The following is a 13,023-nucleotide window of genomic DNA, read 5'->3' on the forward strand; positions in this document are numbered from 1 at the left end:
CCTGTAATAGAGAAGGCTAGGCAAAAACAGATAAATTTCTTATTTATAGTAACGTCAATGTTTTAAGATGTCAAAATTTACGTAAAGCGTTTTCGGCGAGTACATTTTTTGTGTGGTTTTTTTGTTTAAAACATTTTGTCTAGCCGTAAATTTTCATGTACAAAAAGTAAGTGTTCTTAGACGAAACTTTGCGCCCTTTGGCTATGCCACAAGATGAAGCGTGTGGGAAAGGAACCTAGGCTTTTGCCTAATGTTATGGAAGCAATAGCACACCTGAAGGAAAAACGCGGTTCAACACAAAAACAAATTATTGAACACGTAAGTTTGACCAAATAACCATTTTTTTTTATTTATAATTATCTGATATTTGTCTTTGTATTACCTATATATCGGGTGTATAACTATATACCGCGGGGTATAACTGTTCAAATACTGGCTCCCCTGTTGATTTTATATCGAAGTTCTGAATAGATTTTTTAAAGGTCTGCGTTTGATAAATACCGAGGTAAATACCCATACCACACTTGGACAATTTTGGATAATTTTAACTAATTTAAGAAAAATTGCATCAATTTTTAAATTAAAACTGAACAGGTAACAGTGTAAACCAGCAAAATGCTAATATACCTTAAGTTGTCAACTTATGAAATTTGTAAGTGTCAAAATGTACATTCCATATTCCAAATGTTCAGAATTTGACCAACTGCAACAAGTTTTAAATTACAAAAATGCACTTTAGGATACACTAATCGTATGTAAGACAGCTCAACAAATTGCATTTAATGTTAAGCTGCTTTGCTTTTAAATCAATTGTAATATTTCTAATATTATACCATTGAATTTAAGACATATTATTGGCAAAAAGATTTTTTGTGTCTTCTTTTTGTCTCTATTTATCTTTATTTTCTAAACTATTGTATATTTTATATTATATTTTATACTAAAAAACTACCGGTATATTTTTTAAAACTTTTCTTTATTGTTGTTCAATTATTATTATACAGGGTGTTTCAAAAAACATGGGGTGCCATCTCCCGTAGGGAGATTTCTCTCGTAAAAGTAAGATTTATTTTTCATATTAATATAGATCCGATTCTGCTTTGTTTCGTAGCTACAGGGCGTTAAAGTATTCATCTTTTTGCGATTTATTATAATTATTTTCTTCCAAGTGACGCAGATGTTTTTCTATAGAAAAATATTCCACTGATAACCCAAATGCACGTCACTGTTGAATTTGTCGACACTTTTTTAGCATTAAAATATGTAGCACCAAGTAGCACTCATAGTAATTTTTACTCTTCAAAATTCATTCGAATCGCTAAAAGCACTTGGAAGAAGATTATAATAAATTGATATAAAATGAAGATTTTAACCTCCGGTAGCTACGAAATGAAGCAGAATCGGACTCATGTTGATAAGAAAAATAAATCTTATTTCTACGTGAGGAATCTCCCCACGAAAGATGGCAGTTGTTGTTTGAAACACCCTGTAGATGATTTTTAGGTTCTCAAAATCACTCAAAAACCACACGACATCTAGAAAAGTCCGACTATATTTGACAATTATTTTTATAATGCCTAAAATTAAAGTAAAATATCTTTGAAATGTTAAATTCCTTTAGTTTGGTTAATTCGAGAGACTTTTTTTCATTTTACATACAATTTATTGGGTAATATTACATTGTATTATTTCCAGTTGGCTCATCTTTTGAAAAAAGGTAACGCTGTCCGGAATGTCACTATGCAAGTACGAAGAGCGCTGGAGCACGGGATCAATTCTGGTTTAATAAAACAGAAAGGTGGCAAATATTCTCTAGGACTAGACAAGCGGGACTATGCCATTTTTAGACGATTTCGACAAATCGATGAACCTTTAGGTAAGAAACGATAAATATACTCGTTAGGTATAAGAGGATATTTGAATAGTATCGATGCAACCACAGCTTATTCCTTTGAATAAAAAAGACTAGAGAAGGGGCATATCAAAAAACTTAGATGGAGCGCGATGGGGACCTAAAATGGCCGACTTAAATTCCGGTACTCCGGTCAAACATGTAAAAATATAATGTAAGGTAGACTCAATTTGTTTTATTTTACGTTGTCAATCAATAGTAGTATACAGGGTGCTCCAGGCTGAGCGTGCATTTGAAGTTTCTAGAGAACTACAACATCCAGATTGGGGATTTTTTGCACATCATTGTTTCACAATGAGATCTATCGATTAAAAATATTTTCAATATGGCGGCTCTTCCGGGAATACCGGAAGTTGATAGCAACTTTCTTATTTTAAAGGGGTGTCCCCATTTTTTATTACATATTTAAATTCCCTGTAAAATTTTATGAATTTTGATAATAAACATTCTATACCTAACATTAACCGTTTTTGAGAAAAAAAATATTTAAAATTTTTGGACGAAATAAACTGTCTGTCAAAAATATGTGTATAGTCTAAACGTCAAATTTAGTGATTACCACAGTCACTGTGCCATAAAGTGAAGACATGTGGCCTTCTATTTAAAACACTTTATTTTATTTCACTAGTGAAAAGGCTTTTCAATTCGTTAGTTTTTGACTATACATGTTCCTATGCCTAAAATAAATCATTTTTAAGTTATTTAAGATTTAGTTTTAAAGCGTATATTTTTCTTGATTTTAACGAGGAGCTTATGACTTTAAACGTCAAGTCATGTAAAACAATATGTCTGTCATATTGTGATACTTTGTTCAAAAAGCAGTATGTTATAGATCATCATTTCCAAGCCAACTTTGGCGCTTTTTTTTTCTTTCATACGGTATATTATTAATAATATCAACTATTAGATATCTAACAACTATTAGATATCTAATAATTAATAATATCAACTATTAGATATCACTAAAGAGCGAAAATACGAGATATATTTTATAAATACACTTCTTAGTATTTATAATATAGGAAATTTAAATAATTCGTTTTCTCACATATGGAAATAAATTGTCTGACTGTTTGACAGTTAATGCCTAAGCTAGATAAAATCAAGAAAAATATACGTTTCAAACTTAATCTTAAATAACTTAAAAACTATTTATTATAGGTATAGGAATATGGATAGTTAAAAAGTAACGAATTGAAAAACCTTTTCAATAGTGAATTAAAAAAAAAGTGGGTTTCCATTTGACAAAAATGATTTATGATAATTTTTTAATCGCTCAATTCCATGACAGCTACCGGCATTATTATATGACATTTGAACAATTTAATTTTTGAAATAGATAGCTACATGTCTTCTCTTTATGTCACAGTAGCTGTGGTAATAACTAAATTTGACGTTTAGGCTATACAAGTTTTTTTGAAAGGCAGTTTTTTTCCTCCAAAAATTTTAAATATTTTTTTTTCTCGAAAACAGTTAATGTTAGGTAGTTTGATTTGATATTCATAAAATTTTACAGAGAATTTAAGTATGTAAAAAATATGGGGGTCCCCATTTAAAATAACAAAGTTGGTGTCAACTTCCGGTATTTCCGGAAGTGCCGCCATATTGAAAATATTTTTAATCGATAGATCTCATTGTAAAACAATAATGTGCAAAAAATCTCCGATCTGGATCTTGTAGTTCTCTAGAAACTTTTAATGCACGCTTAGTCTGGGACACCCTGTATATGTCACTGTAAATGTCCGAAAAGTAAGTAAAACCTAGGTTTTATCGCATTTCGAGTTGGTTAGCGTGGTTATTTGGAGGGTGTTAATTCACTGGTAAATCCTAGGTTGAGCGCGCTTATCCTAGGTTTTATCGCGCTTATCCTAGGTTTTACCACATTTCGGACATTTACAGTAACATATATATATATATATATATATATATATATATATATATATATATATATATATATATATATATATATATATATATATATATATATATATATATATATATATATATATATATATATATATATATATATATATATATTAATAGATAAGTTATAATTATTATTTAATAAATACTTATTAGATACGCTACTGAAGCAGATAAGTCAAATTGACGTTTCTTAATTATTGTTGACAAGTAGTAAATAAAAGCGAAAATGCAAGAAATGTTATAATTAGTTAATTCTAAATTAATTTCATTAATGATTGGTACTACACGTATAAGAGTAGTGAAAAGTTATTCCATTATTTCCTTCGATTTTTGACCGAGATCTACTACACGCTGCACAACCGACCATTTCATACCGTCACTGTTAATTTAAGTTCTGACACAATTTCCTTCTAGATTTAGTACCTCTGAACAAAACCAATTTTAGAATAAATAATAAATAATATAAAATAAGCTCAATAAAGACAAACAAATCCACAAAATTTCAAACGAAATTCAAATATTTCTATTGAAACGTCAAACGGAAATGTCAAGGATGGGGACCTATGATGACGATACTGTCCACCATGGATGAATACATGGATAGTATTATATACTCCTTCTTTAATCTGTTTATTCAAAGGCTTATTTATTAGCCAGTTGGTCTTTACTACCTTTTGAGTACTTCCGGCGTGTGTATACAGAGGTTTATTTAGAGAACATTTTCTAATAATAAATATAAATAAATAATATACCTATATATGTAGTATATGAAGCTGTCATACTTCAAATATTTTTACATTGAAATATTTAATAAAAAAGTATATTTTTAGAATGTAGTCATAAACGACGAAGAGGTAGAGGGAGGCGTGGCAGAAGACGCAGGAGAAGCCGCAGTAGGCGCCGCCATCGCAGGAGAGCCCTATCTGTCGAACATGCTGGCACTGACGATTCGGAGTCGGCGCGCAGCGTTAATGACGGTAAGTTTAAATTAGATTACATTGAGGATGATGAGGATTAGGATTTACAGTAGTTCTCTGATTTCTAGATTAGATACATTGTCCAATAATGCCGAATCGTACCCTTTTCATAAAATCTAATAAATTGGAGACCTCGTTGGAGACTGAACCTTCCATTATATATATTGCTATGTAATAGCTTATTATTGCCTAATACAAAGAAAAGAGGATTTTCCTGGCTACCGCACTGAAATAGAATGCGTTGTGCCGTTTCTTCTTCTGATTTACATAATCTGCAATAATTGGATTCGTCGGTTTATTTCATTATTTTTAAATACCTCTTAAGTTTTTACAGTGCCCTGTTAGTAAGATCGCTTCAGCTCTGACAGCTTTCCTATTTGCTTATCAGGTTCTCTGTAAATTGTCGTGAGTGTTTTACTATAAACTGTTTTGCTTGCATGTGCCCTGGTGAATTTATCTATCATTCTAGGGGTTTGTTTCATAAACTATAACCCATTGTTTTGTGACCGATTTTATTATTGCTTTTACAGCATAGTAAAAAGGTTCTACTCAAGACAAATACCATTGATGAGTCTTCTTGGATCATTCCATCTTTATATTAACGTCTTTATGTGTATAGCATTTATCTCAAATTCACAAGTGTTGAGAACATATTTCACAACTAATTTTTTTTATCCGTTTGTATAGATATTATTTATCCCTGTAGTTACAGTTTTATCTGCTGCTCCATTGAGTCCATTTATCCATTCTATGGAGCACCATCTGCTCCATTTTATCTGCTCCATTATCTGCTCCATATTGTAGTGTTACATACCAAAGCGTTTGATTTGTGCAAAATCTACAAGGGGATTTACACCAAAGACATCTAAATAATGTGTAGATATCTTTGACTCACATACACCAACAGAATTCAATCTAGAAATAAGTATATTAAACTTAAAGGTTGCTTATAATAAAGTCCTCCTACTCTGGGTGCCAGCTCACCAAGCTCGCCAGCTCACCAAGGAATAAAAGGCAATGAAAAAGCAAGCGATTTCGCGAGAAAAGGAGTGAACATTCCACTAACTGTACCAGAACCGTTCTGCTTTGCAAGTGGAAACCGACTTAAAGCGGAACTCAAGAACCTGGAAGACTCCATTCGTAACATCGAATGGGAATTCTCCAACGGTATGTTAAGTATATCAACACTCGAAGAAATTTCTCAGAACTTAGGATCTAGAAAAATTAATGATTTTCCTTGATTTAAGTAAGAATAATCTTCGGATTATCACGGTGTTTTTAACTGGACACACTCTCTACCTCAGTAGAATGAAGTTAAAAAATCGGTGAATGCAGATTCTGTGGCCAGAATGGGGAAACACCAGAATACCTTGTCACTGAGTGCGCCGAGACGACTACCGTTCGTGCCATAAACTTTGGTACGGCTAAGGTTTCCATAAAACATTTGAAAATTGCGGACAAGTGAACTCAGAAATCCGAACAAAATCCCGTCAAATGAACTCTGAAATCGAAACAAAATCCGGACGTCGCAAAAAAGAAACTATAAATATGTTTATGAACTTTTACAGGACGCAAATAATCCCAACTAGCAAATATAGTCCCGAGTCCTTTTTAAAATGTCACTGCCGCTAAAGTATAGTTCCTGGGCCCACTCTGCCACTTAAAATGTTACTCTATAAGGAATAGTCACTTTGAAGTATATTTCGAGAGTGACCGGTTAGTGCCTACCTACCATAAAAGTGTAAAATAAACACCCCGATTGCAATGCGCAAATATGTAATTTAAAGAAGTGGCTGGAACTACCCGAATCTTCGAATATGATACCATAAAAGACCAAAAACTTTATAGTAACTTTTCAAAGTAGGGGTTACTAACAAGTGCTACCATAATGCCTCCATTATGTTTTTGTTACTTTATAGTAACAATTTAAGTTACGGGGTAGTCGCGGCCACGACACCTAGTTACTTCTAATTTATAGTAGCATTGAAAATAGCAAAATGGTTACTGCTACCTTTCTAGGTCACTATAAAGTAGCCGTCGCTCATTACAGTTGAGGTTTGGAACCTTTGGTGTTACACAGCAAAATAAAAACACTAAATCACCACAATACACCAAAACACTTTTACTTTTACACTGGACGCGCGTTTCGCTAACCATGTTAGCATCATCAGCAGATGATTATAAACTAAAGTACAATCTACAAGGTGAGCGTTTATATACTCGCTCAGTGGGCCCCGAGTGGGCGTGGCAAAATCTAGCCAACCGAGTCAGAGCCAACTAAGCGTAACAGTTAGATTTCCGCCACTAGAGTAGTAGGAACAAAGAACTTGAAGGAATTGGACCGTTGACTCTGTTCATACTATCTTTACATTTATTAATTCTGATGCTTTCATATGCATCTAATTGCCTGTAATTTGAGACTTGTTTAATTTTTTTAAAATTATTAAGATCTATACAATGTTCATTATCAACAATATGTTCGGCAACGCAAGATTTATCCGGTCTACCATATCTTATCTGAGCTAAATGTTCTTTAAATCTAGTTAATATTGATCTTCTAGTTTGCCCAACATATTTCTGATTACAATCTTTACAAGAAATTTCATAAATACCCGACCTTTCCAGTGGAGGTGTTTTATCTATTGGATTACCTAATAATTGTTGTAATTTATTATTAGCACTATGCACAAGTTTATAATTGACATTCTTAAAAATTCCTTTTAGACCACGGGATAACTCTCTATCAAACGCTATCGAAAAATATTTAGACGTATCTTTCTCCACTTGAAAAGTCGAATTTTCAGAAATCATTAACCTATACCTACGTTTTCTAATTAATTTATCAACTAGTGAAGGAGAATATCCATTACACTCAGCTACATTCCTAATGTAATCTCTTTTTATTTCATATCTTTCGTTGGAAAGTGGGAAACTAAGTAATCTATGAACTAAGAAATTTAAACTAGCCATTTTATGTTCAACACTATGATGTGATTCATTAGGAATATATCTGCGTGTGGTCGTATTCTTCCTATAGATATCAAATTCCAGGCAATTATTAGTATTTCTAATAACTAATATATCTAGAAATGGTAATCTGTCGTTGTTCTCAATTTCATGCGTAAATTTAATGGAAGGAAAACGATTATTTAACTTAGAAATAAAATTATCTATGGTGTCTGAATGTGTATCAAAAACAGCAAAAATATCATCCACATACCTAAACCATACTCTTGGAAAATACTCAAACTGATTCTTAGCCTCCACTTCAAACCTGCTCATGAATAAATTAGCCAAAAATGGAGACAATGGATTACCCATTGCTGTACCTTCCCGCTGTTCAAAAAGTTGTTATTAAATTGAAAACAATTTTGTTTCATACATAACGATGTAAGCTCAATATATTCACTCACAGTTTTTGTTGTCGAGACCATTTGCGTTCAGTAATTCCTTTAAGTAGCCTAAAGTATGTGGAATTGGAACACTTGGGAACAACGAAGATACATCAAAGGAGACCAAAATTTCACCTTCATGCAATGTTATATCTTTAATTTTGTTAATGAATTCAATATTATTTTTAACTGAGAAAGAAGGTTCATGATCAGGTAAATTTTCGAACTCCCTTGATAACCATTTTGCCAAATTATAAGTCGGAGAACCTACAGCCGAAACAATTGGGCGCATAGACTTGTCCGGTTTATGAATTTTTGGCAAAGCATACAATTTTGGTAATGAGGGATTGGATACTTGCAATTTCCTCTTTAAAGAAAGATCAATAAGGGTGTTACATTCTTTTAGAGTTTTTTTAACGTCTGCTACCATCTTCGGCAAGGGATTCTTTTTCAAATTTATGTAGGGGCCATTATCGATTAAGTTGTTAACCTTATCGTAATAGTCTTTTTATCTAATATAACAACCTTATTTCCCTTATCAGCTTTTAGATAGAAACAATCTTTGTTACGCAAACTCTTGACAATATTGTGCTCTTTGTTAGATTTTAATGAATTACTTGAAACAATATTTTTTGATAACTGATTTCTACAAGCCTCTCTTGTAAATACTTTAGAAGCTTCGGGCAAGTGCTGAATAGCAGTTTCAACACCAACGATGATTTCCTCCAAAGCGCTACCAGAGTTGGGCAATGCATACTTTAAACCTTTGTTTAATAAACTGAGCTCTTGTTTATCAAAAGTCTGCGAAGAAAGATTTTCCACTATGTTTATGTCTCTTTGGAAAACATGTTTGTTTTTTAGAGCTTTTTAATTTTTAAACTTATTATTCAAAATGGACATTTTCTTAACAAATTTTGAATTGATAACCACAAACATATTTCTCTGAAAGAGACACCAACATTCATACTCTACATTAGTTAGCTTATAAGTAAGTTTTTTGTAAAGTCCATAGGCTTCAATTTCAAGCATACTTCGTTTACTATACAGAAATTTGATTTCTAAATCAAGCCATTTTTGTTTTGCAATTTTCTCTACCTTATCACTAACGTTACTTTTCGGAATATCAACTTTAATAAAACTAGGATAAACTGAATTGGCTTTGCATGATTTAAGAAACCAAATATCTGCTCTAATAACCTAATCTTAGTACTAAACTTACGATAAAGATTCAGTTCCGTTGACCGTGAAGCCATCGAAGATTACAGTTGAGGTTTGGAACCTTTGGTGTTACACAGCAAAATAAAAACACTAAATCACCACAATACACCAAAACACTTTTACTTTTACACTGGACGCGCGTTTCGCTAACCATGTTAGCATCATCAGCAGATGATTATAAACTAAAGTACAATCCACAAGGTGAGCGTTTATATACTCGCTCAGTGGGCCCCGAGTGGGCGTGGCAAAATCTAGCCAACCGAGTCAGAGCCAACTAAGCGTAACAGTTAGATTTCCACCACTAGAGTAGTAGGAACAAAGAACTTGAAGGAATTGGACCGTTGACTCTGTTCATACTATCTTTACATTTATTAATTCTGATGCTTTCATATGCATCTAATTGCCTGTAATTTGAGACTTGTTTAATTAATTTTAAATTATTAAGATCTATACAATGTTCATTATCAACAATATGTTCGGCAACGCAAGATTTATCCGGTCTACCATATCTTATCTGAGCCGAGATCTGAGCTAAATGTTCTTTAAATCTAATTAATATTGATCTTCTAGTTCTAGATCTTCTCTTCTAGATCGTCGCTCATCCATTGCCACTAAAAAGTCACGGGGGTCAAAAACGGCGACTTTATAGTGACTATAACTTAATATACCCTAATAAATGTAATTGCCTCAGATTGCATCGTGTGCTGCTCTGTTTTAGTGTTTTCTTTTACCTGCTTTTAAGCTTTATTAAAATTTTGTAAAATCCCTAAAGTGAATAAAAATAAATTTAGATATTCTAGTAGGTACTTTCTACCGAAGATTTAAACAAAAGGAATCACTGCGAGCCGAACATCAACATCAGAAACAAAAACTACATCTTTCTATAATCCTACTAATGAACATCATAAATCAGGTAGTGACTGAGACCTCTGCTGAAACGGACGTATGGAAACCATAGGTACGGCTGATGTCGGAGATGAAGAGCTGGCCTCTACGAAGCCGTCTCAGATACTGGCTTTTGTCAAAGCCCGTTATAATTCAAGAAAACGAAACACACAATAGATTTCTAAGGTCGCGGTGATTAAGTCCTCTTCCAATCATTCTACAAGGGTTGCATATTCAGTATTGCCTCTTCCTTGATAGTGCAATTTGCATCGTTTTAATTACACACACACAAACAAGCCAACTCCCGTATACCTAATATTCTTATTTTTTATTTATTTAGATAATACGGAACCGATGGACAGGGGTAGACGCAGGAGGCGAAGAAGGCGTGGCAGGAAGGGCCGCAGGAGGGGTAGAAAGAGGCGAAGACATGCCGAGGCCAAGGAGGTCAGCAGCAGCTCGTCCGAGTCTGCCAAGAACGAGAAGAAGGAATCTCCTCCCAATATCGTTCCCGAGAAGCGAAAGTCAGACCAGGAAAAAATAGGTCAGCAGTAATACAAATGGCACATTAAATATTTGATTAAATATTCTAAAACGTACCTACTTTACACTACTCGCGAAGTAAGCCGAAATAGGTCAAAGTCGAATAGAAAAGGCGGTTATTTCGTGTTTCCTTGTCTAATAAAAATAAGCCGAGACAAGACAAAGTTAGACGATTAAACACGAAATAGCCCTCTTCACTATTAAACCTTGACCTACTTCGGCTTACTTCGCGCGAGTATAATGTAGAGTAGTTCAGTAAATAAGGACACGACAAGAAAGTCTCGGCGTAATTCGTCGGTTTTTTAAGCGGATTGTGTACCTTTTGGGGAGTAGTTTTCAGGGAAAAATTTGTAACACAAATGGCTAAAAATCAATTTTTCGCAAATATTTGCCAAAATATGCAATTTGCAGAAATTTTCTCGGAATAAAAAATGAAGCTTAGGTTATTATCTATGGTTATTATCTACAAAAAAAAGGTCCTGACACTTTTTTTCGTAAAGTCCCAGGAAAAAGGTTAAAAACGACCCTAAAGAGACAAAGAACGGGTTTTTCGCTAATATTGGCCGAAAGATGAAATGTAGATTATTTTCATGATCGGCTAAATGGAAGATTTGGTTCTTAGGTAAAAAAATGATGACACCTTTATCTGTAAAGTTTTTCGTAAAAAGAAACCAATTCGACTATTCGTAATTTTGTAATTTTCTTTTGTTTACACTTTCCGGAAATTCCAAAAAGGCGGAAAAGACACGAATAGTTGATTTTTATTAAAATGCGATTAAACAAATACTTCAAACTTGAGTTGCTTAAAGGGAGAACTTCTAAGGACAAACGCAGAAAATAAATTTGACAAATTTTTTATATTTTTCTTCTTCTTCATACTAGGCGAATCGCCCGTTTGGTTTCGTCGTCTCTACCGGTCAGACTGACAAGTTGTCGCTCAATCGTTTTCTAAGCTTCTGCGACTTAGCGGTGATTTGTCGCGTGCAACTCTCACTATGCTTCTGTTTTCCATTCTGCTGATATGCTCGTTCCATTCTTCCTTTCTGCCGAGAACCCACTCATTTACGTTTTCCACCATGCATGCTCTTCTTATGTTTTCATTTCTCTCCCTGTCCAGAAGCGTCTTTTCAGCTATTCTGCGTAGTACTCTCATTTCGGTTGTCTCTCATAGTTGTTTAGTTTTTGCTGTATCAGTTCGAGTTTCTGCAGTGTATGTCATTGTTCGTCGTACCGTTGTCTTGTAAATTCTAGCTTTAGTTTCCACCTCAATGTTTTTATTTCGCCATAATTGTGTCATTCAAGCATCTTGCTATTCTGGTTGCCTTCGTTGTCCGTTCTCGCACCTCCGCCTCTACATCACCATATCCTGAGATTTCTATACCTAGATACTTGAACTTCATTTCTTGCTGGATAACATTGCCTTTGACTTCCAGTTTGCATTTTAGTGGTACTTTTGATGTCGTCATGCATTTAGCTTTCTGGGTCGATATTATCATATTAAGTGATTTGGCAGTGCAGTTAAATCGATGTAGATCGCTGTAGATCCTTCGATAAACGTACATTTCTTATTATTTCGTACATAATGATGTTGAAAAGAAGAAGGGTCAGGAAGTCACCTTGTCGGACATCACGGCCTACATTTATTGGTTCGGCCAGGACCCTGTTAATTTTGGCATGTATTTGTTTCGCTTCATATATGTTTTTTATGGTTTTAACGAGGTTGTGTGAGATTCGCCTATTGTAAAGAAGGTGTACAACGTCTCTTAGCTGCACACGGTCGAACGCTTTTTCTAAATCAATAAAACACACATACGTTGGTTTGTTTTATTCGATTGATTTTTCTGTTATCTGTCTTATGACAAAAACCGCGTCTGTGCATGATCTGCCTGATCTGAAAACTTGCTGTTCATCTGCTAAGCTTGTTAAGTCGTTAATTTTGTCGTTTATTATTATTTGAATTATCATAAAATATCACAAAATTCAAGCAAGTTCCAAAATGTGATAGCTGTTGATTCTACCTTTTAAATGAACTTTGAATCATCAAAAAATATTAAATTTTAGCCGAGTTATTAAACAATTTGTTAAGACTTGGAAAGAAGATTCAGGTATTTTCGAGACGGAATATTTCTAAAACTACTAATTCTACGCAAAAAATTACAAGGGCCATTTT

The 13,023-nt window shown here is 33.6% G+C and overlaps 1 protein-coding gene across 2 annotated transcripts in view; it reads left to right on the plus strand.

Moving 5' to 3' along the window:
• Window positions 1-37: 37 nt before the first annotated feature.
• LOC115888499 (serine/arginine-rich splicing factor 11-like) overlaps window positions 38-13,023 on the plus strand; it is an 18,459-nt gene continuing 5,473 nt past the window's right edge. Inside the window, exons 1-4 of one of the 2 annotated variants that reach the window (XM_030908251.1) lie at window positions 38-318; window positions 1,696-1,876; window positions 4,669-4,815; window positions 10,651-10,854. In XM_030908251.1, coding sequence (XP_030764111.1) covers window positions 214-318; window positions 1,696-1,876; window positions 4,669-4,815; window positions 10,651-10,854 — 637 coding nt within the window. In that variant the 5' untranslated portion in view covers window positions 38-213. The remainder of the gene's footprint in view (window positions 319-1,695; window positions 1,877-4,668; window positions 4,816-10,650; window positions 10,855-13,023) is intronic. The other variant, XM_030908250.1, reaches the window with a different exon arrangement.

This window comes from Sitophilus oryzae, unplaced genomic scaffold (assembly GCF_002938485.1).
Source record: "Sitophilus oryzae breed Bouriz unplaced genomic scaffold, Soryzae_2.0 scaffold_771_pilon_pilon, whole genome shotgun sequence".
NCBI classification, from domain to species: Eukaryota; Metazoa; Arthropoda; class Insecta; order Coleoptera; family Curculionidae; genus Sitophilus; species Sitophilus oryzae.